This window comes from Cryptomeria japonica, chromosome 8 (genome assembly GCF_030272615.1).
Source record: "Cryptomeria japonica chromosome 8, Sugi_1.0, whole genome shotgun sequence".
Taxonomy (NCBI): domain Eukaryota; kingdom Viridiplantae; phylum Streptophyta; class Pinopsida; order Cupressales; family Cupressaceae; genus Cryptomeria; species Cryptomeria japonica.
This window is the reverse complement of record NC_081412.1, coordinates 657710010-657736516: the sequence shown is the minus strand read 5'-3', so window position 1 is coordinate 657736516 and position 26507 is coordinate 657710010. Positions and strand designations below refer to the sequence as shown.

The 26507-nt window shown below is 40.4% G+C and overlaps 1 protein-coding gene across 4 annotated transcripts in view; it reads right to left on the bottom strand.

Moving 5' to 3' along the window:
• Positions 1-26507, bottom strand: part of LOC131049650 (ubiquitin C-terminal hydrolase 13) — a 205001-nt gene that overhangs the window by 4281 nt on the left and 174213 nt on the right. For all 4 annotated transcript variants that reach the window (XM_057983710.2, XM_057983711.2, XM_057983712.2 and 1 more), the window contains 6 exons: positions 4195-4263; positions 3941-4045; positions 1262-1317; positions 956-1133; positions 757-858; positions 597-668 (listed from right to left, as the gene is read on the bottom strand). In XM_057983710.2, the coding sequence (XP_057839693.2) occupies positions 597-668; positions 757-858; positions 956-1133; positions 1262-1317; positions 3941-4045; positions 4195-4263 (582 nt within the window). The remainder of the gene's footprint in view (positions 1-596; positions 669-756; positions 859-955; positions 1134-1261; positions 1318-3940; positions 4046-4194; positions 4264-26507) is intronic.

The window sequence follows — 26507 nt, the reverse complement described above, 5'->3', positions numbered from 1 at the left end:
TACCTCTGCATAATCATAAAGACCTATAAGGAACAGTAGACCATCATATCTTTCTAAAGTGATATTCGGAATCATAATTACAAGTTCAAATCGACATATCAGGAAGAGCTTTACATCAGTAAATTCAGAGAGATTCCTTTGCATATTTATCAATCTCTCATATCTGAGATAGCAAGATACTCTTAAGTCTTAACAATTATTATATTGAGACAAAATCATCTTGCATATGTTTTAAAGCCATATCAGAGAGAGCAGCATTATTGGTTTTCATCTATCGTATAATACCAGAATACAAGTAATATCAATAGTATTTCATAAAAAGCATCATTGTAAAGTGGTATCAACTTCTATTGTTATTATCTTAAGTACTTTTTGAGATTAATAATGAAAAAAATCTCTTGCAATTGATCATAGAAAGATGACCATAAGGGGACGTTACACGAATCCAGCCCACATAATGAATATACATCAATAACAAAAAGCATTTGCCAGCACATCCCCGATATGCAAATAGAGGAAACAAACTATGCAGATACTTGAACAAAATTAGAATAGAAACATTTCTCATGATTCATATGTGTATACTTGGCAAATACCTTTTCCCTTATGTGTCCCATGACATCGTTCACAGTACATTCGTGGTGAAGCGTTATGGTATTAGAAGATACCTAATACACAAGATGGACACAACATTTAGAGGAGATGACATTTGCAAATCTAAAAGGAAATATTCTAGAGTACCAAAGATTTTATTACCTCCTGTACTTTCGAGTTGTAAAAGGACACTTTAATGACTTTCAGTTTTTCCAACTCAGAAAGAGGCATGTCAAGTATTTCGTAGTACAGTATATTTGACATCTGCCAAGTGTCCCACAATTAGACTTATATGTGATTTGTAAAGCATAGTAGACAGAATGAACTAGAAAGAGCATAAATTTTTAAACAGGCTTCTAACCTGATTGTGATAAAGAAGCATCTCCTTGAGAGATTCTACACTCAGACGCTTTATAGGTTGATCCCCAGGTTGTTCAGTAAAAACATTGTGTGGGGTAAATCTGATCTTAGATAGATCATCTAGTTTCAAATGTGAAACTAAAACCCTCACAAGTTCATCATATGTAATCAAAGTATTCCTGAACAAGCAAGAGATAAAAAGTACAAAATCAATTGAAACAAAAAATCATTTTATTATACTGCACACTCCAATAATCTATTGTACTGAAAGTATATCATAGCATTGGCAAAATAAAATCATACTCACAATTCCAAGCAAGCCACATCTTTTTCTGGATTATCCAATTTCCGGAAGTGCACGTCCTGAGTATTCATTAAAGAATTAATCCTTTTTTGGCTTATATCAAAGTTGTGACTACAATATATACAATCATCTCCCCAATCCTAAAATGAAGATGGAGATGCCATATTGTCATGAAGGCAATATCTTTTGTTAATATGCAGATAAATAAAGCATACAAAAATCTAGACAGTTCTTTCTCATAAATAACATTAAACAATCAGAAAGATAATACTTCACCATCACCTGATTTCTTGTCAACGTTGTGTTGCAAAACATCACTGAACAAATGCTTCTTGTTCCTACCTACATCAATCCGAACTAATATGCTAACATGCTGTTGGAGTATATTATGTGATTAAAATTCTGAGACCAGATAACAACACCTTCAAATATGAAACTTTCTGATGTATCACCTCCCTAATATGTCGAAAATATCTATCACAACTAGATGCTGCTAATATCCTCAGTATATAGGGTGATTAAACAGCACATGTTCTTCAAATTCAACATTGTAAAAAAGGCATAGCCTTTAATTGTGTGGGTTTGTCGCCAGTCTACCATCCAATTTCATAAAGCAAGCTATCAACAAGTTCTTTTTCCAGAACTTATCATTCCAAACTTGTCCAAGTATATAAACCATTTATAACTTCTACCGATTTAATTGCTGTAATTAGTTATTTTTCAGACTTCTGATTTAAAACTGGAACTTCAGGTGACAACTTTTCTAGCTTTATTTACTCGATGTTGTTTGAACATTGGGTTATTGGTAAATCTGACCTCTAACATTTTAAAAGAAAGTAGTTCTAACATTTTAAAAGAAAGTAGTTCTTCACTTCCTGTTAATCGTATTCACTTGCTTTGTCAACAAACTATGTTACCCCGAGTTTCTGGGATGGGGATGGTGGCCTGAGTTTCCGGGACGACAAATTTTTTTGCCAATTTTGGGGACGGCGGGGGGACGGCAAAGGGGACGGCTATATAAAATATAGGGAAAATTTAAAATATATAGGGAAATTTAAATTTTCATATGTAGATAAAGCATGTATATATACATTATATTCATATGAAAACATGGATAAAGCAGTTTTATGTACATTATAGAACCTTAAAATGCCACATTTGTGTTCAGAATTCATTGTCAAGACTCAAGACTCAATATGCATTCAGAATTCAGAATTCATTGTCAATACTCAATATGCATTCATAATTGAAAATTCATTGTCAATATGCCAGCACTTGTTTGATTTGCTGAAAATCTGATCGCTTTTCTTAAACGATTATCACTGAAAATAATTGTTTGTATCGCCCATATCGCATATCCTTCATTTTTAAATATATAAATATCATATGGTAAGAGATGAAATATTTATATCATTCCCTTTTAAAGTTTCAAATATATCATATAGTCAAACAAGAAATATGGCCCGATACGAAACATAAACAATTATTGTTGCCTTATATGAACAATTTATCGCAGTCTTGATCTTCAGATTATATTAAATTTTAATAATATAAGGCAACAATATTATGAATTATTGCATAGTCAAGACTATATTAATAATTTAATATCGTTGCCTTTTAAATTTTTAATAATTGGAACGATTTAGGGCAAATAATTTGGGGCCCACGTTAGCCCAAAAAAAAAATATGACATTTTTTTAATGTTTTTAACTAGCCCCAGCCATGGGGAACATCCAGCCGTCCCCGGGACGGATTGGGGACGTCCCAGCCATCCCCCTCCATCCCCGGGACGTACGGACGTCCCCCATGGCTGGGGCAAACGTCCCCCCATTTCTGAGACATTCCCAGCACATTCCCACATTTTGGGGACAGGTGAAATCCATTTGCTCATACTTTCGATAAATAGATGATTTCTATTTGTTGTGTAAAGTTAGTCCGAGCACATGTTGTGGATGCTTGATTTGAGTTTGTTTCATCATCATATGGTCTTCTAAATTGCTCATCTCATTGCCCTTGGAGTCATGCATCATCCGGGTATGTTGTAATTGTTGAACATTCTAATGCTTTGGGTATGCATTTGCTGTTGCAGTCTGATAAACACCCTATCAGACCTGATTTATTTGTAATCAGACCTCATATATCATCAATAAAGGGTTCCTTTGGTATTGTTAGTAGTTTGTTATGTTCTTTCTTATATCGTGCTTGTGAATGCAATTCAATCTATCCAAAATTCAAACAACAAAACTCAAAAATTCATATCAGATCCAAAGAAAATCAGAATTCAGAGGTTTGTGTGCCAAGTGTTTGACAAAATACCAAACCATCAAAACTGAAAATTGGAACAAAATAGGGGTGTTTATTACAAGGTATTATATACACTTGTGAAAAGAGCCAAAAGATCAAGGAAAGAGACTGATTGCAACATCGATGAACAAACATCTGTAAAGATTTAAAATAGATTAAATGCAAGAAGGATAGCATTCACAACAACAATAGAAGCTTCAAAGGTGTATTGCATGATGGACTTAACAAGAAATAAAATGTATATGTGAATGATACAATTTGCTTGGTCCTACAAAGCAATTTGGTCTAGAAAATGTTAAAAAACTTCATTATTGTTCTCATCACCATCGCATCTTATGCTGAAAAAGTAATACCATACTCTACTTAAAGCAAGTTTACCTTGTAATATTTGACATGGTGAAAATACTTCTCAATGGAATGAAGCTCATCCTTGTCATCCTCCATTACAGATCTTTGTAGGCATATAATATCTCCATCTTGAAGCTACAAAATAAATGGAGTTAAATGCATGATACTATATAAACATTTCCTTGCTAGAAATGCAGTGTCAATCAAATTGTTATAAAAGAACAAAAACTCTTTCTGATTCCCTAATTGAAAGAAAAAAGGTTAATACAAGGTAGAATGTTCACCTCATTTTCCTTATAAGTTTTCAATATGTTAACCTGTACACACTGAACTTTAGGAATAAAGCTACGCTCCTGAAAAATAAGACTCAAATATTGAAATTTAAGATAATATGTTAGATCACAAAGACTTAAAAATGCATGTAGTGCACCAAGGAAAATGAAATAGTATTCAAAATAGAATCCCACATTAACAGATGCTACAAATAAGTAAATTCCAGTCAATCAAATTCATGAAGAGAACACCAATTATATGTGACTTCCTCAACAATTGTAGTCAAAATGATAACTCCATGCTTAAAATAAATGTTTGACATTTTATCATGTCATTGTCAATAATCTAAATCCAATGTCTGCAATTGGTGAGAAAATCAGTGATAATACTTTCAAATGGCTATCTATATTGTCAAAGTACACACATAAAACATGTTCTTTAACAAAATATTAACACAACATAATCAGTACAGAAATATTATGACCGGGAATTACACATTTAGCTACATTGGAAGTATTTCCATCAGATGAAAATTTCTTGTGTAGCATCTAATAGATTTGGAGTTCCTATGTTGATTGGAGAAAGAGCTTGATAGACATGAATTGAATGCCACGTGTTGGTTGGAAAACTTAACAAGGTATTGTTTCATTTCTCAAAAATGATGTTTCGGAATAATGATGGTGACTGGAATCCTTTCATGCCAAAACAGAAGATGATATAAACCCTGGTTGTATTAGAAAATTGTCATTGATGTCAAAATGCAGAGTTATTTTGAAAGATGCAATTCAATTGACCAATGATATAGCATGCACAGCAAGGTGGCAGACTAGATAAAGATATGATTAACATAGTGGCTAGGATGTTGAAAGAGATTAAATCATAAAAGGCAACGATTACATAAAAAATGATATGTTAACAAGGAAGCGATGTAATGTCCCCTTCTTAACCAGCGTCAACCAATTAAGGTTAGTCTATCACCAAGTCCTCGTATACTAATGTATTGGATAGAGGACACATGATTAGGTTAATTTTCTCAGGGTTCAGATGGTTTGTGTAGTTGGCATAAAATGCCTATCGTTATATTTGACAATATTTGTTATATGCCAATATATTAATTGTTTGTATTAAGTGGGTTGTCCCTCTCAGGTAGTTAATGTGTCGGTTGGTTGATAGTTGTGTTTCTCTCGACAACTATTGGGTCCTTTAAATATGTTGTGTACTGCCAAGGAAGGTAGTACGGTATAGTTAGGTGAATTGTAATCCTTGGCCGACCATCTCTAGTCTTCTTCTCTGTAATAATTGCATGTGCGAATAAAGATTTATTTTACTGTTGTGTCTGGTATGCATTGTCATGTATATTATTATGTTCTGTATTTAATTTATCGGATATAGTGTTGACGTGTCTTTTATACACGACCAAACACAGAATAAAATACCCAAAGGTATCTTATCCTCTCTTGAGTAAAGTTTCCGAATGCTGAAGATATCGCAAAAAGGATCAATCGAAGAAACTTCAAGGTTCTATTATGTAGGTTCTCTACTCGTGGATAAGCACCAGTGGTCGTTGTGTTTACTGTTTTTCAAGGGGCCTTACGTACTTTCAGGGAAAGCTTGTTCGTGCAACTACTTTTCAAATGAGGAAACAGGACTCTCCTAATGCTAACTGATGTTTCAAAAAAGATCAAAAGACAAAGGTTTTAAGGAGGTGAGACTAAATTAATCCTAAGAATGACTCAGTGATGATTGGTCTTGATAGAACTCTACCAATTTCAGTATTGCCAAGAGGTTACAACTCCACTAGAATTGGTGCGATCTTCTAAGGGGATTCAACGATTTTCAAATCACTAAGGGGATAGATACTATCAGTAAGATACATATCAATGCCTCCAACAATGATTGAACTCTTAAACAATCTCAATGTTTCCAGTTGACCACACAGGGTGTTCTTACAATCAGTAAGGAGCTAGTGGTTTGGAATATGAGTCTTATCAAAGATCAAGCACAACATTCATCCTTCAAACTTAAAACTTAAATGCTATCTCTACTAAGAGTGATTCAAGAAGATAAACAACCATGAAAATAGCCACAAGGATTGCAATAAAACACCATAACTTCAATATTTCATTGATCTCATAGCCAAATAAAACAACAATTGTTCAACTTTCTCTCTTCACTGCTTATTTCTCTGCTGCTGACAATATTAAACTTTTAAATTCTAACTCTCTCTCTCTTACTTTCTAACTCTTTGAAATGAAATGAGTGAGGGCTTATATAGCACTCTCAAATACAACGGATTTGCTGGATCAAAGAAGATCAAAGGCTGAGATTTTGACACCTAAACCCTAATTAGGGTTTGTTACAAAAAAAGTCCCCATTTAGATAAACATTATCAATCCATAGCCAATAAGAATTGGCACAAATAACGAGGAGACATAGCACAATGGGAATAAAGTTGTCACATCATCCTATAACAACTTTTCATCTAGGAGTTTGTTCCTCTTTCTATGCTCTTTTCTAGCATATTCAATGAATCTGGACGCAATCGCCTCGATCTCAGCAATGGGAATCTCAAGAAGATTCTTTCATTCGTTCTTCCAAGTGGAGGACTTGATCAAAGGCAGTGAGAAGATTCGTCTCCCATCCAAGCTCTATCTCTTTTGTTTTCTCAATCAGGAACATAGTAGCATACATCTGACCTCGCTGCTCCTTTGTGACTATGTTCTCCTCTTTGCAAAAGATGATCTTGATCCTGCCTTCCAATTCCTGGACGTCTACATCTGTCTCTCGATTCTTCTGTCAAGGATCGTACACAATACCTCAAACACCTTGTCTTGAATAGGGTGGATGGTTCCCTCAACTCGGTTGCATCTGGAACTGATATCTTCGAAAAGAACTTCCTTCATCTGGAGAAAAGTTGACCACTGCAGAAGGCTATGGGCTTCTCCATCCATTATCTTCTCTTGTGCTAGAATCTGTCTCGGTGTCCTTATCACTTGCAAGACCGGGATGACAACATCTCTAGTGTGAGCGAATGCATCTACAGTTACCAATAGATTATGAATGATCTCAAGAACCTAGATAGCCCGATGGACTGTCTTCATCATCCTTGTTGCAAATTCAATGGCAACCTTGTAAGATTCATCAATCCAAGAACTCATGAGTTGAGCTAAGTTCTTCATCCTTTTTGCCTCATTTGCCAATTCGGGAGGAAGTGCCTGCAAAGGTGATATTGCTGGATCTTGTCGTCTCAATGGCTGACTAAAGTAATTTCTCCAAGCACTAACCTCTCTTTCTAGCTTCTTATTCTTTTCCATTTCTTCCTTGAGTTTGTCATTAAGTTCCCTCACTGAATCAGTTGCTTCTTCCATGGCCTGCTCGGAGGTAAGCGGACCAAGATCAAATGTCTCTAGATCATATTCCTTTGCTAGAATCTCATCCTCATACTTGTCTACCACTAGTGTAGCTATCTGTACCTTTCTGGATCCTGCTTCATCTCTAATTACTTTTGACATCTTTGTGGCCTTCCTCTTTTCGATCTCTTCATGAGAACTTCCTATGAGACTTTCCAAGTCGAACACTTGTTCCTCCTCTTCGACCATAACTGCCCTTGTCAATCTTTCTTGTAGCCAATCTAGAATTGAAGACTTTCTTTCCCTCACTTGTATTTCCTTAGGCAGAGGTCTATCTTCTCTGAAAGGAGATGTTGCTTCATCATCATTCTTTTCTTCTTGTTGCTCATTAGCCCCAACCTGGAGAGATTGGCTTGATGAATGTTGAGGTGTTTGTCCTTTACCTTGTTTATCATTCTGCACCATGGATTCCATAGACTCATCAATTTCATACACTATCTGCGTCCGATCTTCTCTTGGACTTGCTTCCTTCTCATGCCTAGAAGATGTACTCGGTGGACGGTCAGGATTCACTTTTTACTTCTTCTTGGAAGGTTCTCTCTTCTCAAGTCCTTCCTTTCTCTTTGATCCCTTGGAATGAGAAGTATTCTCACTCACACTTGCTTCTCCTTCTTTTGTTCTTGTTTCCAGGGTGAATGTCATAGATACATTCTGCTCTTTCAACTTTTGATGTTGTACGTCCACCCATCTGTGAGTGCACTTTAAAATAGGATCCATCAATGCCCTTAGGTCTGCAATTTCGAGCTCATTCCAATTTACCTTCACCTCTTTATCCTCCTCATAGGAAGATTGGAGATATCTACCACTGTCCTGGGCTTGATCGGCTACTCTATAAACCTTACATTTCCTGATGAGATCCAAGGGTAATCTGGAATGCATCTTTCTTTTGACCTCTACATCATCCTGGACATTCATCCAAAAGTCCTCTACTTGAAACTCGTGCTTGTACTTCTTCCCGACTGTCTCTTCCATGTGACCATGAGGGTCAAAATTCTCCCTTGAGGCAAAGGATGTGAACGAATATAGAGATAATTCCTTTTCTGCATCCTCTGCGGCTTGAGAGTTAGGGCATACTTCAATTGAACTCCCTAGTAGAATAGGTACAGGGATTCCATTTCCATGCTTATGTCTTGATTCTCTAGCATAGGCTGCCAACTGTCTGGTCACCTCAAGTAATATTATCCTATCTGTAGGATACCTTGGCAACATATAGGGAGGTGAAGGGCATCCATGGACCCTGATATAGGTGAATTTTGGAAACTGAATGAACCATGCACCATGCTTCTTCACGAGTTCTTGTGCTTCCAGAGACAATCGATTGTGAATCCCTCCTTGCAATGTCCTGGTGATATACATCGAGAAGATGCCAATGATTAGCTTGTAGTCATTCCTTGGTGGATGATGTAGTTGAATATAAGAATCACAAGCCCTTATTTCTCCAGGTCCTCTCCCAAAAACCCCTCTGTGAGGTAGCCTTGCATACTAAAAACTCCTGACTAGGGAATATATAACATATGAACTCATGTGAAATGACTTGGTAGGGGTTAGCCTCCTCAACTGCACGTCCAAGTTATTACTAATGATCCTAGCCCAATTGAGCTTTCCTTTTCCTTGCACAATCACTTGTATGAAGAAGAACATCCATTTGTCGAAGAAGAAGGCTTGAGAGGCACCAGTAACCCGATTGAGCATGGTTATCAAGTCCTTGAATTCTTCTTGGAAATCAATTCTGTGCGGCGTATTGGGAATCTTGTTCAGGCAAGGTCTACTTTTGAGCAACCAATTCTTGTTGATGAAGTTTAGACAGGAATCAGGATCATCCATGTAGATAGACCTAGCTCCTTCCAAACTTTTGTAGATCATGTCTCTTTGCTCCGGGAGATGAAAAGATTCACTTATAGCTTCCTCTGAAAGGTAGGCTAAGACAGTTCCATCCTCAACTACGATTGTCCTTGAATGTGAATCATAGTGCCGGGCACATTCGATCATCAACTCGTGACACTTGACTGCAGGAGGGAAACTTGCGGCCTTGATGATGCCACTCTCAATTATCCTCTTCGCAACAGGTGACGGCTTGCCGATGTAGGGCGCTTCCCGAAACTTCTTCACATTGAAGTTTCCTAGATTGGTATCTCCGATATTGCTCCACTTGGACACGATCCTGGTCTCCAATTCATCATTCTTCTGATCCTCCTTGATGAGAGCCTGTCGGGTAGTGGATCCACTGGCTTTGGGGGTCGTCATTTGATACCTACACAAAAGGCTTAAAGTTAGGTTTGAGCATAATACCTTAAGGTATGGGATTTAAGTCTTTTCAAGGAAATAAATAAATATTAATTTGAAAATAATGTGATAAATCCTTAGAATTATGAATTTTCAAATTAATATTAATTGTGAATTGAAATCATATTGTGAAAGACTTAACCTTACAAAGGATTAATATGGAAAATTAAATCAAATCTTGAATAAGCTTTCAAAAATCCAATTATACATACCTTTTCCTTGATTTTTAGCTATCAACCTTGAAAAAAAAAGGATAAAGGAAAATGAAGATCTGCTAGACAAAGGTCCTTAATTTGAATTTCAAGTCCTTCTCTTTGATGGCTTCCACCTTCGATCAGCCTTCAAGCTTCCTTCAAAATCTGGAAATTCGCCTTCAACCAGCTCTTAATCAAGAAATTCACCTTCAACCATCTAGAATTCGCACTTCTAATTCTGCTCTTCAAATTCGCATGAGAGAAAGTGAATGAATGACAAATGATTTCAAAAAACACCTCTCCTTTATAGGGCGCTCACCTCACTTTTCCACTAGGCCGACTTGGTAAATGCAAAAATAAATAAAATAAAAACCCCTCTACAAGCTGGCCGACTTGATAACAAAGCAAAAATAATGTATTTGAGCGCCAAAATGTGGATTTTTTATTTTTAATATAATTTCAAAGCCTAAAGGTTGATTTTTTTATTTTAAGGCTTAGAAAAAATTAATTAATCAATTTATAAGTGTCTTAGCTCATGCGAATTTGTCTTAGTCCCCCAAATGAGATTAAATTAGCAAATTTAGTGAAATGATATAGGTAAGCCTAGTGGATGCTAAAGTTTGATCAAGGTTTGATGAAGGCACATTCTCCATAGGCACTAGAATGTTCAAAGTATGAGGAAGGCTTAAATTATTCCAAGGAGGATTGTTTGAACTTCCAACCTAGGTTTATTTGCTCCATCTACCATCATCTTCACAACCTTGATTCGCCACTACATCACCTTCACAACCTTGATCTGGTCATCATGTCTTTGTCTAGCCCAAATAAGGTGAAGAATAGGCATCTCCAAGGATTTCGCCCTGGACCCTTTGGAAGGGTCAGGAGCGATTTTCTTAATTAGGCCTCGATTACTCCATTTTTTCACTCCAAAATCCTCTTAAAGGTGAGCATATGCTTGTTTTAGCTCAACAAAACCTAGGGATTCAATTCTTTAGTTGCTAGCATGGGCAAATTAGGTGATAATGAAAATTTCGCTCTGGACCCTTTGGAAGGGTCAGGAGCGAAATTCCTTCTTTAGGTCAAAACTTACCTTTGCTTGATTGACAACCTTCTCTAAGGCAATCTCTAAGATCCATTCACCTTGATCACTGGCTTGGCTCAACGTTGTCTTGGAGGAAAACATGACCTTTTATGAATTTCGCTCTGGACCCTTTGGAAGGGTCAGGAGCGAAATTCACCTTTTAGGCTTAATTTTTAATCTCCTTCACTTCAACTCATCTTGACTCCCTCATTTTGAATCCACCTCTCAACTTGGCAACATTTGTTTGATCTTCACAAGGCCAAAAAAGGAAAATTCGCTCAAAAACCTAGCCAGGGACAGGACCTATTCAAAATTTCGCTCTGGACCCTTTGGAAGGGTCAAGAGCGAAAATCATGATTTAGCTCAAAATCCACACTTTTGATGATCAAAAATCCTTCATAGGCAATCAAAAGAGCTTATCTCACCTAGGTCTAGGCCTGACTTCACTCACATTTTGGAGGAAAAGTTGGTTTTTAGGGTTTTCGCTCTGGACCCTTTAGAAGGGTCAAGAGCGAAATTCTTGTTTTAGGCTTCTTCCTCCATCCTTTCAACTTGAATCAACCTCAAAAGGCAAGAAAACACTTCTCACTCATCCAAGCTATAAAAACCCAAGTTTGACTTGATTTTGCTAGGAAAATAAGTGATTTTAGGAATTTTGCTCTGGACCCTTTGGAAGGGTCAGGAGCGAAATTCACTATTTGGCTCAATTCCTTCAAATTTGATAATCATTAGCAATTTGAAATAATTCCTAAGGACTTCTCTTTCTTGAACTCACCTTAGTCTGCACTAGACTTGGCACAAAATTGGGAAAAAGGTGGTTTTGAGAAAATTCGCTCTGGACCCTTTGGAAGGGTCAGGAGCGAATTTTTCATTCTTGACTTGATTTTTCATCTTCTCAATCTCATTCTTCCTTAAAAGATAAATTTCACCATTTCTCATCCAAGGAACAAGGTTTTAAGCCTACAAAAGGTCAAAAAACTAGGCTTGCAAGGAATTTCGCTCTAGACCCTTTGGAAGGGTCAGGAGCGAAATTTCCATTCATGGTCAAAATCCTCACTTTTCAATGCCTTCAAACATTTCCAAAGGCAAAAATATGTCCATTCTTCCTTTCAACATGCCTTGCAAATCAAAATTTGGTCAAACAATGAAGGGAATGAGGATTATAAGGATTTTCGCTTTGGACCCTTGGAAGGGTCAGGAGCGAAAATCATGTTTTGACCTTGATTCTTGATTTTTACAACTCTAATCTTCTTTGGGAGGCAAACATAGACTACTCTCCTTTCATTTCCACCTTGGTCCTGACTTTAGCTAAAGGAAAAATGAGTGTTTTCAAGAATTTCGCTCTAGACGAACCCTTTGGAAGGGTCAGGAGCGAAATTCACCCTTTAGGCTAGAATCCTTCATTTTTTCCACCTTTCCTCACTTCCTAAGGCTAGAACATTCAAAAACACCTCCAAACATGCCTTAGAAACTAAGAATTTGGCCTAGAAATTGAGGTCTTCAAGGATTTTCGCTCTAGACCCTTTGGAAGGGTCAGGAGCGAAATCCACTTCCCAGGTTGATTTTCATCTTCCTTTCATCTCATTCTCCTCCAAACTTGATCAATTCAACTTCCTTTCATCGCAATCAAGACAATCCTCCATCCAACTGGGTCTAGGCAAGGTCAAACTAGGTTTTTAAGGCCAAAGGAAGGCAAAATGGAGGATTTCGCTCTGGACCGTTTGGAAGGGTTAGGAGCGAAATTCTCTTTCCAGGCTAGCCTTCATCATCCCAAGGTCTAAAACCTCCTCTCTAAGGAAAAGTTGCATCAAACCTTCTCAATTATGCCTCAAAAGTCTACAATTTTGGTCAAATCCTTGAGCAAGGTGGAGAAAAGGTAGATTTCGCTCTGGACCCTTTGGAAGGGTCAGGAGCAAAATCCCTATTTTAGGTTGATTTCACACTCAATTCCACTCCTTCTCAATCCAAACTTGATCAACTTCATCTCTCCATAGTACCATCATGTCTACTTGCCGTCCACTTTGACTCAAAAAACTTCATTCTGCATGCCTTAGGCCAAAATTGGGGGTCAGGTGAGGATTTCGCTCTAAACCCTTTGGAAGGGTCAAGAGCTAATTTCCTCTTCCAAGCTAACTTCCATTATTCTGATACTTCAAACCTTGGATATCCTTTCAAAACTTCTTCAATCATCATCAAGTGCATTTGCTCATCCACTTTTGAAATCGCCACTTCCATCTCTCCCTGACCACTGACTCCGCTTAATCGACTCGGACCTGGAGGAAAACAAGACTCTGACGAGAAAACCATCATTCCAGACCTACCCTAACCTGAGACCTACTACCTCTTTCACTCAATCTATCCATCTTCATTCCCCTGAAAGGAAAAGCTCCACTAAGGCAAACCTAGGGTTCCAGGCAGACAACTAATGACCTCCCAAAACCAGGCTAGACTCAGCTTGAAAGAAACCCTAAGACGAGCTCTCGGAAGAAACCCTAATCTACCCAGCCCAGGCGACCACTCACTCACTCCAAACCTAGCAAGCAGAGAGGAAACCTAACTAAGAAAAAGCAAAAACCCAAGAAAAAGAGGGGGTCCCCATTCTAATGGGGTGATGTGTGAAATGGTCACAACATATAGTAGCAAACATTTTGGAGCCATTGCCTTAAAAGAAACTAGATCAGCCTTGAGTGATTCATGCCTAGAGATCCCAATAAAGGTGAGAAGAGGCCACAAGGTGGTCAAGACCAAGCGATTAGGTGATTCGTCGACCCTTAGCTAGAGGGAGCACAAGAACAAGTCAAATCCTAGAAGTACCCAGAGAGTTGGGACGCTAGAGGTGGATGTGTAGAGGACGCACACACGGCCGAGAGTGCAAGGAAAGCATTGAAACGTAGTGGTCAAAACAATCCACCCAAATCCAGCACACTTGTAAGTACCCAAAGTATCGTTGGGGACGCTGAAGGTAGACATGTAAAGGAGTGCCTCAAGGGGCACTATTTGAGAATTGGATGTATTATTTTATTGAAGAGATATCAAAGGGAACGGTGATCAACTTGGCGAAACTCATAAGTGATAACCTTGACATCCAATTGAGAGATTTGGATAAAGCACGGACATTCAGTATGACCTCCAAGCTTGTATATGTACTGGCTAGATTTATTGTGTACAAAGGATTGATATGCAAGGATAGAGTTGGGAATGGGCTAGGGCATTAGAGTTTATGAATGATATCCGCAACTCCATCTGTACAAGATTGAACATTACAGAAAAGGTGAATGATGCTTTCACCACGTACATCACAAGATTGCTCCAAGGCGGGATTCACAAACGGTTGTCCAAGGATGCAACTACACTTATCGAGAAATGTGGATCATCGTATATCCAATTTCCTACCTTCACATACCTAAGGATTCAGGAATTTCAATCTAAACCATACAAGCTTCCTAGGTATCCAACAGATAAGATGGTTTTGCTCAAGGTAGTGAGACAACTTTTGGAGTATGATTTCCTCCAAAGGAAAAGCACAAAATTGGGATAACTCTTCCAATTGCACTTGGAAAGACGTTGGAGGTATGCCACAGCGCGACCGCGACAAATTCAATTATTGAAAAATTGGAGTTCTATCGTCTTGGAACCTAGAAGCATGGATCGTTTTAATCCATTTTAGAGAATTGTAACAATCAAAGGAGGAATATTTACACACATACTAGACATAGAGGACTATGGGGCTAATCTCATGGATGTGCTTGTGGTTATGTTGATATGTCTTTTGTACACGACCAAACACAGAATAAAATACCCAGAGGTACCTTATCCTCTCTTGAACAAAGTTTCCCGACTGCTGAAGATTTCACCGAAGGATCAATCGAGGCAACTCCAAGGTTCTTGTATGTAGGTTCTCTACGTGTGGATAAGCTTCTCGTGGTATGATGTGATTTTGCTGGAATCACAAGGGGACTTACGTTTGACTGCCTGAACGTCTTATTTGCTTTGGATATTGCTGGAACGTGAGATTTTACTGGTCCTAGATTTTGAAAAAAAGGAAAAAGGAGGAGGGTTGAAACGGGATCTATTTCTAATACTAAGAGTGTAAGAGCAATGAATGAACTTTGATGAAATTCTAACTAAGTCTTGCTTTGACATCCCAGGACCATCTCCACAAGGTTAGTGCGATCTTCTGAGGAAAGCTTTATGATGTTCAGATCACCGCTACAGGCATGGACACCATCAGGCTGATGCATATCAATGAAGAAGCGACAATTGAAGTTAAGCTTAAGCTGAATGATTCTAGTTGACTACACAAGGCAAGTCTGCAATCAACAAACTGCTAGTAGTATGGATATACAAATTTCACCATTGATCATACAGATTTATTCCACTCATCTAATAACATGAAATCAAATTTGAGAAGTATAGAGACCATGCAAATTGTTGAATCGACCCATAGAATTCACCATTTCTTCAATGAAGTTTACAAGTCCTTTACAACATCTTGGCAATAATCTTTGCCTTCTCTTTCTATTCTACTCTAACTATTTCCTACTCTCTGACTATTCACTACTATCTATTCTCTATTAACCAACCATTAACTATTAGCTATCTATTAACCTTTACAAATGAGGAGCCAGGGCTTATATAGAGAAACCCTTTACAAATAGACGGCTCTGATTGATTTAGAATCAATGGCTAGGATTACAAGATATAAACCCTAATTAGGGTTTGTTACAACAAAGTTCCTCTAGCCAATGAGAAAATTACATTCCAGGAGTGATGACCAATAGGAAGCAGGGGTAGGTGCCTCGAAGTTTGTGCCACCTCCGGTGAATTAGGTACATTGAATCTGGTCATGTTGAGGAGGACCAATCCGACTGGAGGAGTGATGACTGGGATGCCACCTTGTCTGACACTTGTAACTTGGTTGATGTTGAATTTGATGACACTAAGAAGATAACTTTGATTAACTCTTCTGAAACTATCTGCTTCTTCAACGGACCCTTGCACTGACCTTATTTGATTCTCCTCTGTCTTTCACGTAATGGATGGATAGTGTATCTTTCCTTGAAATGATGGCAACGCCTTTCATTGTCATATTGTGGTTCCTTAGTGTGGCGAAAGGTTCTGGAGGCAGCTGGCAATTCCTTGAACACCTTGAGTCTTCCCTTTTGCCTGTGGAACGTCCTTGATGACGATGGACTGGAAGTGGTCGTCCTTGATGATGTTGGGCTGGTTTTCTCCATCTGCAAAATAAACCAAAAGGTGATTAAGTACATATGACATATTCATTTCAACAAAACATTTTTACCATAAATCATCAACAAGAAGACTTTAAATAAAGTTCATTCAAAATCCTTCCCAGGGACAGGCCCTATAAGAATTTCGCCCTGGACCCTTTGGAAGGGTCAGGAGCGAATTTTGCATTCTTGGCTCAAATTCTTATTACTTTGTGACCATACTTGCTTAGATACATGTCCAAGGATGCTCTCATTCTCAACCAACACCAAGCTTGATGTAAATTTGGGGCAAAATAGAGGTTTTAAGAATTTCGCTCTGGACCCTTTGGAAGGGTCAGGAGCGAAACTTGCATTTAAGGACAAAATATATCATGTCTCTACTCCAAAATGACTTCCAAGGCAAGCATACACTATTATTCTCTCCTCTAAAGCCTAGGAATCCACAACATGACCTTGATCATGAGCAAATTAGGTGAAATTGAGGATTTCGCCCTGGACCCTTTGGAAGGGTCAGGAGCGAAAATCATGTTTTGAGCTTATTTCCTCATTCTTTCAACCTCAATCAACTTCAAAAGGCAAGGACACACCTTCTCACTTCCATCCATGTCATAAAAACCAAAAACTTGACTTGATTTGCAAGGAAAATAGGTGTTTTTAGGAATTTCCCTCTGGACCCTCTGGAAGGGTCAGGAGCAAAATTCATGATTTGGCTCAATTCCTTCAAATTTGATAATCACTAGCAACTTGAAGTCACACCTAAGGACTTCTCTCATCACAATTCACCTTAGTCTGCACAAGGCTTGGCCTAAAATTGAGAAAAAAGGTGGTTCTAGTGAAATTTCGCCCTGGACCCTTTGGAAGGGTCAAGAGCGAATTTCCATTTCTAGGACAAAATCTCCACCTTTCATCTCTTTCAAACATTCCCAAAGGAAAAAACATGTCCATTCTTCCTTTCAACATGCCTTGGATATTAAAATTTGATCAATCAAGGAAGAAAATGAGGGCTAGGTAGATTTTCGCTCTGAAACCTTTGGAAGGGTCAGGAGCGAAAATATTGGTTTAGGCTTGATCACTCATCTTTTCAATCCCAATCTTGATTGCAAGGCAAAAATCCATCACTCTTCACCTAAGGAACAAGGTTTGAAGCCCAAGCATGGAAGCAAATGAGGTTAATAAAGAATTTCGCTCTGGACCCTTTGGAAGGGTCAGGAGCGAAATTCATGATTTAGGCAAAATCTTCATCTTTCAAAGCATCCAACTACCTCTCAAGGCAATAACATACCAATTCACCCTCCAACATGCCAACGCCTAGCCAAAAAAAGGAAGAAAATAAGAGCTATAAGGATTTTCGCTCTGGACCCTTTGGAAGGGTCAGGAGCGAAAATCATGTTTTGAGCTTGATCCTTGATTCTTCCAACTCCAATCCTCTTTGGGAGGCAAACATAAACCATTCTTCTTGCATCTCCACCAAGGTCCTGATCTTGTCTAAGGGGAAAATGAGTGTTTTCAAGAATTTCGCTCTGGACCCTTTGGAAGGGTCAGGAGCGAAATTCATTTTTTAGGCTAAAATCCTCAATTTCCTCCACCTCTAGTCATTCCCTTAGGCAAAAAAAAACATGTCAAACACTTCCATACATGCCTTAGAGACCAACACTTAGCCAAAATTAAGAAGGAAATGAGGGTTATGAGGGTTTTTGCTCTAGACCCTTTGGAAGGGTCAAGAGCGAAAATCTTAATTTATCCAATTCTCTCAAAAACTTGATCAATTTCAAGGTTCTTTCAAACTCTATTCATCATTTTAGGCAAAATAGAAGGTCAAATGGAAGATTTCGCTCTGGACCCTTTGGAAGGGTCAGGAGCGAAATTTCCATTCTAGGTTGATTTTCACCATTTTGTAGTCTTAAACCTTCTTTCCAAGGCAAACATGCATCCAAGTCTCCTCAAGTATGCCTCAAAATCCAAAACTTGGCCATATGAAAGAGCAAAATAGAGGAAAAGGTGAATTTTGCTTTGGACCCTTTGGAAGGGTTAGGAGCGAAATTCATGCTTTAGACAAGATCCACACTTTCAAACACCTCAAATCACTTCCTAAGGCAATGATATGTCAATTTGCCCTTACCATACCCAAGGAATCAAGGTTTCCAATGCAAACAAGGAGAAAAAAGGTGTCTAGGGAGAATTTCGCTCTGGACCCTTTGGAAGGGTCAGGAGCGAAATTCACATTCAAGCTCAAATCTTGATTTCATTTCTCACTTTTCTTCATCCAAACAAGTGATTTTCCCTCAATAATGCCTCAGAATGAGTTAGTTCTAAGTTTGGGTCAAACTAGAATGTCTTATGGAGAATTTCACTCTAGACCCTTTGGAAGGGTCAGGAGCGAAAATCGCTTTGGACCCTTTGGAAGGGTCAGGAGCGAAATTTGACATTTTGGTCTCTCTGTCAGGATTCATGTATGGAATTCTTATACTTTAAGTTATATTCCATATATACCGTCAAGATGTTTGAGAGTGGTTTCGGACCTCCAAGAGTTATAATGCAAAATCTAGTTTTTGGAGGATTGTTCAGTTTTCCAGACTTAGTCAAATTTCAGGATCAGGATGACATTCCAGACTTAGCCAAATTTCAGGACATTTGAAGATCAGGATGACATTCCAGACTTCATCACTTACCAACTCGACTTAACTCAGACCTTCAAAGATGATATTCACTCACCAAGCAAGACACAATTAGCAACAAGAGCAAAACCAGGCCCTAAGGAAGACTCTCAAAGAAACCTTAATTCTGGGGCCCTGTGGACTCACCCTGGCTCAAGCAGAGCCTGCCATCCTAGTGATCCCCCTGGCGACACTCAAAATGCAAAGGTTAACAGAAAAAATCCTAAAAACCTAGAAAGCGAAACCCAGAAAGCAAAAAAGTAGGGGTCCCCATTTGCAATGGGGCGATGTGTGAATAGAAGGAAGATATGGTCTCATATGTTAGTGGACTTCATGAGGAAGTGTAATCTCTTCTCTGTTCCAGATCAGGTTTAGAATGATGGTGATCATGTCCATTTGCAATAAATAAATGAGAAAGACAAGCCCATCCTATTGCCTAGCTGGACGCAACCTGAGTTGGTAGACTTGAATGTTTTGATGAGAGTAGTGAATGACTACTCCAAGGAATGGGTGGACAAGTATGTCAATGAGTTAAGAAAGTTGAAAGTCACCTTTACCTATGAGAAGATGAGAAATGAGGAGTCCTCTCTCAATGATGATGAAAGGACAAACAGTAATGTAAGAACACATAATGATGAGAGTTAGGCTCCCAAAATAAGGAAAGGCATTCGTGGAGAATTGCAAGCTAGAGGCAAGGAGATTGCCAGCCATAATTCAAGGAAAAAGAAGTATAGGTCTAACACTCCTCAGTCTACCATGAGCTCCTCATCAGTGAAAGAGAATGATATGACAGAGAAGGACGATGAGTCCAAACAAGATTCCGATATGGAAATCCTACCAGAAAACAATCAAGAGTTACATGCTATAACATAATCGGCACCACATGATGATGATAAGGAACAGTCAAGATCTCCCACAATTTAGTTTAGAGGTCAACTTGGGCAACAATGTGGTAGATTTAACTAAGGACAAGCATATGGATGATGTTATTTCAGCCTTGAGAGGACTTAATCAAGACTTGGGCCTCAAGAACAAGATGGAAATTTCTACTATTCTTGATTGGTTGCTGTAGAGCATGGAGAAAAAGAAGACGATAGAGGCACAGCCCACAGAGGCTATTGATGACTTCCTAGCCAAGGTTGGCAAGGAAAAGGAATAGAAGAAAGCTAAGGTGATCTCTAAGATTACTAGAGATAATGCGGGTGTGCGTATTGCACAAGTGTCTGTCACGATGGGTGATAAGACTAGAGATGCGATCACTCCTATGGATTATAAAGTCACCACAATTGACCTTGGACCTACTACAAAGAAACAAGAATCCCAAGAGTTAAATGATATAGTCAAGGCAATTGAGACGTGGTTGTATAGGACTATTAAGAAGCAGATGCTTGAGAGTGAGAACAAGAGACTCAAGGAATATATTGAAGGGATGAATTCCCAAAGGCATGAGTATCCTACTTTTGTCTCACCCATTGCTATCAATCACAGATTCCCCTTTGATTGTGAGGCAGCAACGAATACACATCAGGAGGTTGGAAAATGGATTGAGGATGTTTCAAAACAAGCGAACAATTTCTAGCTCAGTTTGTCAAAGCATTTGATAAGACGTTAATGCTTATATTCAAGATGCAATACCTGGAAGGAGTTTTGGATGATTTCCAACCAATGCAAGAGAAGACTATTCCTAACCTCAAGGTTGTTTGCCTCACTGGGTAAACAGAAAGAGTACAGAAGGGATGCAGAAATGAACAATGCAAGTACAAGATAAATACGAGAATAAGCTTTCCATTAATGACTCAAATGCACCCAATGTCCATAGTATTATCTATCGTAAACATCAGCCCCTTCAATACCCGCAGGTAGTACAATATATAACAGCCGAAGGGGTGCGACACAACCGTTGCGACTCCAACTACCTACCCGTCAGCTAACTAACTACTAACAAATAACATTACTCCCAAAACATAAGATATACATATTTCCCGACAACATCATCCCCCCAAAAAAAGAAATCTCTGACGACTAACAACAAAAATGGAGACAATGCAACCCATACAAAATATACATCTAAGACAAAACTAAGGAGGGGGCTGAGGAAGCGTCCCTGAAGTAGAAGACTGAGATGCCTGTGTCTGGGCCACCAAGCGGGCGCGGAGCTCGTAAACCTGCTGAGTACGTGCAGTCACATCACGCTCTGCCACCACCACTTTCTCCAAAGCCGTCTTCACCATATGCGCGGCTTCCAGTAACTCCTCTTTCGTATCCGCTATCTCCGTCATACAGACCAATCGAGCCTGCAACAAGCTCCTCTCGACAATGACTGCATCCAACTCCTGTTGCACGAGGCTCCTCACACTCTGCTCCGCCGAAAGGCGAGTCTCCACCTCGGCCTTCTCTGCTCGAGCCATCTCAAGCTGCGCCAACAACTGTGCCCTCTCTGCTGCCCACGAGGCCTGCTGACTAGCCACATCCCTCTCCAACTCGACTTGAGCAGCCTCGTGGACCGCAGACTCATGCTGCATACGCCTTAATGCAGGGCTTAGGGCTCATAAATCATTTCTGTGATATTTTAAGATGCCAAAACCCTTCTTCTCCACTCTAATATTTTTAGCGTCCTGGCTCCAGACGTCATCGAATGATTTTTCAATCTGGTCATCATTTTTTTTTTCCACTGTAATGTCCCCGATGGCACCCTGGCCATACAACCTCCCCATACGGTCACCTTCCCATGCAGTCAACACCCTCCTTACCGTACGGTCACCCCTCCATCGTACGGATCACACTGTACGGACAACATGACCAACCGTCCACACCGTACAATCCTCCTTCCGCACGCCCAACGCAGTTTAACCGTATGGTGGTATTTCACCGCAGGTGTCCTCCGTCGTCAGTGGTCCAACGTACGGTGGTTCCACCGCACGAGTTCCCACCACACGGTAGTCTCACCGTACGGTGGTTCCACTGCCACTTTCAAAGATTTTTTTTTTTTTTCAAAAAAAATTTCAATTCTTTTTTTTTTCAAATCCCTAATCCAATCTTCGACTCGGGTCCCGTGCCTCTGGGTTTGCCCTTTCTCAGTTTGCCTCGCCCGAGAGTCTCCCTCTTTGGTCCCGTGCTGGTTGAGTCACCTGCCCGGCCTCTCAGGTCCCCTTCCATCCTCTCAAGTCCCCCTCCGGACTCTCAGGTGTCCTTCCAGCCTATCGGGTCCCCTGCACGCTTCTCGTGATAGGGTTTCAATTTGGACCCGTTGATGGCAAGTCTATTTTCAATGGCCATCCGAAGACCTGGAACCATAAATTCTACAGGAACCATGGTCTCCTTCCTATACATAAGAAGAAGAAGAATAATAAAGATTTTGAAGGTTGCGGCCTTCCACACAGGGTTCCAATCGTTGCCGACACGAATGATCTTGGGATTATCTACGTCACCGAGGTTTGGGGCATCTCCCTTCCAATATTCTCTGTATTCCGGCAAGTACACCTCCTCTGCTGCTTGCTCTGGTTCCTCTACTTCGAGCCTGTAGCTCTGGAACATTTCGTAATCCTCCATCTGCCAGTGGAAGAGCCCATTCAATGACCCCGTCTCATCCTCAAAGCACTCTCCTAGTTTGAGAATCCCTTTGTCGTTGGGCTCCCTGCAGCCCCGTCCTTCGTCCCTCAAGTCACCTTCTCCTTCACCCTCTGATTCCGAGGACAATGCCAGTTCCTCACTAACCAACTGCATCCCAAGGTCTATGATAAACTTCCTTCCTCCATTCTCCATAGACAGAGTGTTCTTCTTCCAGTTGTGGGTGGCCTTGGCTGCCACCAACCACCCTCTCCCTAAGATCGCATCATACCCTTTCTTCTTTAGTGGGATTACCACGAAGTCCAGTATGAAGGGTTGCGTCCCGATGGTAACTTGCTGGCCCATCAGTGTCCCGATGGGTTTGATTCCATGTTGATCTGCTTCCAGCAAATTGAATGTAGATGGCCACAGCGTCAGCTTCCCTAGCTTCCACTAGGTCTCTTCTGGAAGAACATTCACCCCTGATCCACCATCGACGATGGTATCGGTTAGAATGGTGCCAAGGATACCCATCACCACAATGGTTGGGTTCCTTCCAGTGTTAACTGCCGCAGCATGGGGTCTATTGCAGACCCCCCAGGAACATCTGTGCGGTGGTTGGTATTGGTGCGTGGTTGGGAGAGATTATTCAGCAACGCCATTCGTAATTGAGGCATTGTCTGGAGGAGGTCGTGTACCTTCACATGCACCTCCAATTTTAAAATTTGATTTAGTATAGCCTTCTCCGCCTCCGATCGGCTGGAAGTACCCGTCGTACCCTTCGCCTTCGCCCTTTCTCGTATCTCTTTCTCAATTTCTTCCCATGCTTCCCGTACCCTTCGCTTCTCCGTCTCCGGGTCTGGGCACATTGCGTGTCTAGCTTGGGCACGGGTTATGGCCAGCACTTCTTCTTTGGTTTCCTCGATATTGAGCAAGTTGACGCCGGACTTCGGGCAAGTGGCGTCTTCGTGGTCTCCCGGTCCGCACCATTTGCACAAATATTGTGTGGCCTCTCCCTTCGGGCAGTCTCGGGCGAAGTGCCCCCACTAGTTGCATGCTCTGCATTGTACCATCGATCGGCCTTTGGAGTTGTATTGGATCCGGCTCCTTGTATTGTTATTGTTGTTTCGTCCTCTCCAACAGTTATCTCGATAGCCTCCCGATGTTGCATTGATGTTCGCCTGGGAGCTACCAGTACCGCCCGATGTAGTTGGTTGTTCCTGCGTAAGCAATACTTGTTGGTTTCGTGTTTTCATGTTGTAGGGGCATTCCCTAGTGGGATGCCCCATCAACTGGCATATATCACAATAAGCCTTCTTTTGGCAGGAGCCTTTCGTGTGGCCATCCGTCTTACATTCCATGCACCAAAGCTCCCCTTCATCGGTTGCTCGGACCTCCCTTCATAACCTTCAGCTCTTTCATCATCCTCAACATGTCCTTCTGCAGGGCTTGCACCTTTTTATTGGACTCGCCATCGTTGTTGCTTCCCTCGGAAGAGTCATCATCCTTGGACGAGCTATCCTTCTTTTTCTTCTTCGATGTCTTGGTCTCGCTCTCGAGATCCATCGCTCTATTATATGCATCTTTGTATGAGGTTGGTGGAACAATTTTCATCTTCTTCCGGATGGAGTGTTTCAGTCCCTCCACGAACCATCTCTTTTTCAACCCATCCGCTAGTTGACTCTCCATTTTCCCCAATAGTTCCTTGAGTCGCCGACTATAGGCTCAGACAATCTCGTTCTTGTTCTGCTTTGTGCCATAGATTTCGGCTACTATTTCATTGTCGTCTCTGAGGAGGCGGAACTCTATCGCAAATTCCTTCTTCAAGTCGGGCCATGTGTCGACTTTGGTCTTATCCATATCAGAGTACCAGTCGATGGCCACTCCCCTTAAGGTTGCTGGAAATTGTGTTACCCACTCGTCCTGGTCAGTAACACCGTTCGCTGACCATATGGTTTCGCAAGTGCGGCAATGGCGGACGGGATCTTCCTTCCCGTCGCCATTGAACTTTGGCAGCTTTTGTTTACTTGCCATCCCACCACTGGGGCTCGCTCCTCTGGTGCCTTGTGTGCTTGTACCTGGTGATCCTCTGCCTCCGCCTCCTGCACCTGACCCTCAACTCGTGGGTCCTCCGGAGAAGGTTGTTGACCCCGAATCGAACAAATTGCCTCCCGTACGGTACCCTTGTGCTCTCTCGGCACCGTCAGCCGTACCGTCACCTTCGGTCATCTCCCTCCGGTTGTCCTCCGAAATGGACAAGTTCTTTAGTAGGTCTCTGGTAGCGTCGATCAGGTTTAGACTTCGCCTTGTTTGTTCCACCAACTCTTCGCGACTCCTTACCCTACGGTGGTATTCTGGCGAACTGTAGAGTTCTCCTTCGACACCCTCCGTGACTCCTAGGTTCCCTTCGAGCAACCCTACGACAATGTAGAGAGTGTAATTCTCTCCATCTATCTCTGCCTCCGCAACCTCCGTGACACCTCCTGAGTTCCCTTCGAGCAACCCCTCGGTCGGTTGTCCCTTAGCAAGCTACCTTAGCCTACGCCTTCGTTCTATTTGTTGTCTAAGATTCAACGCTCTTTGTGCCACTTCCCATTCATCACTTTGTATCTTTTTATTTTTGTCCTTATTTAGTATATTTGGCATAAATCACTTCCGTACATAGCAAGCACACACCATGTACACAAAAAAGAAAAAAAACTTTCTTTTTATTTTCCCTTTCAGCCACAATTTATATCAACATTGTGCCGGGATTATTACAGGGTTCAATTTCCCCTTCGCCTCTTGCCACCACGCACTGAGTCCCAATGACGATTGTTCCGTTTGCGCGTCGTCGACCTCTAGGTTAATCTCACCAACGGGTAGGCCCATCGTGTCTGTACACCATCCATTCCTTCCTTTCCCGAGTATGTCTAGGCAACGGCGCCAAATGTTTGCCACATACGGGTAAACGATTAAACGCAGAAAGTAAATACACAAAACATAATGGAAATATATTAAAGAACCAGTCTCTGTATTAATTCAACAGTCCATATACATCAAGTGCCATAACATCACATTTGATACCACTATTCTGATGCCACTTCGAAGGAAAGGTACGCAATATATAATATCCGAAGGGGTGCGACCAACTATCGTGTCCAACTGCCCTTCGGGACGACTAACTAACTACTAACAAATAACATTACTCCCAAAACATAAGATATACATATTTCCCGACAACAAAGGTGTTGAAGCGAATCCCTACACCAACTTTGATCCAAGAGGAAGTTATTCTAGCAGATGTTTATGATTTTCAAGGATGGTATTGTTCATTAGCCATGCGGAAGTCCGCTTATGATCATAATTGCACGGCGATGGAAGGATCAAGCCAAGAGATACAATCCAAGATCCTTACATCCATTAAAGAGGTATTAGGACTAGATATCTATACTTCCAACAGTTTGAACTTGGAAGAATTGAAAGAAAGGATGAAGTTTATCTACTTCCGTCAGTTAGAATCTTTGAAGAAGAATCAAATAAATGATTTCATTTCTCTTTTAATTCACATACACAATCTACGAAAGCTTATGCCGGATTGGGAAAGTGTCTTTGATGCTTGCTCAAATGCTTTGGATGTGATCGATGCACAACAAGGTCTACCCAGTGTCATGATGGAAGAACTCAATTCAGTCTTGGTCAGATTCGTGGAGTATGCAACTAGAGAGAGGGATGCAAGTCAGAATCTTCTAGAAGATTCCCTGCTTGATGACTAGGTGTCATCCTATTGGACCTCCTTTTTTTATTCCATTTCTTATGCAAAGCTTAATTACGACTATTTTAGGGTTGTGTTGGCAAGATCTTGGCCCTTAATTCTAAATGAATCTTGGCCCTTCATTTCATTTGAGACTCTAAATAAACCCATTTGCCTCTCATTTGTAAGAGA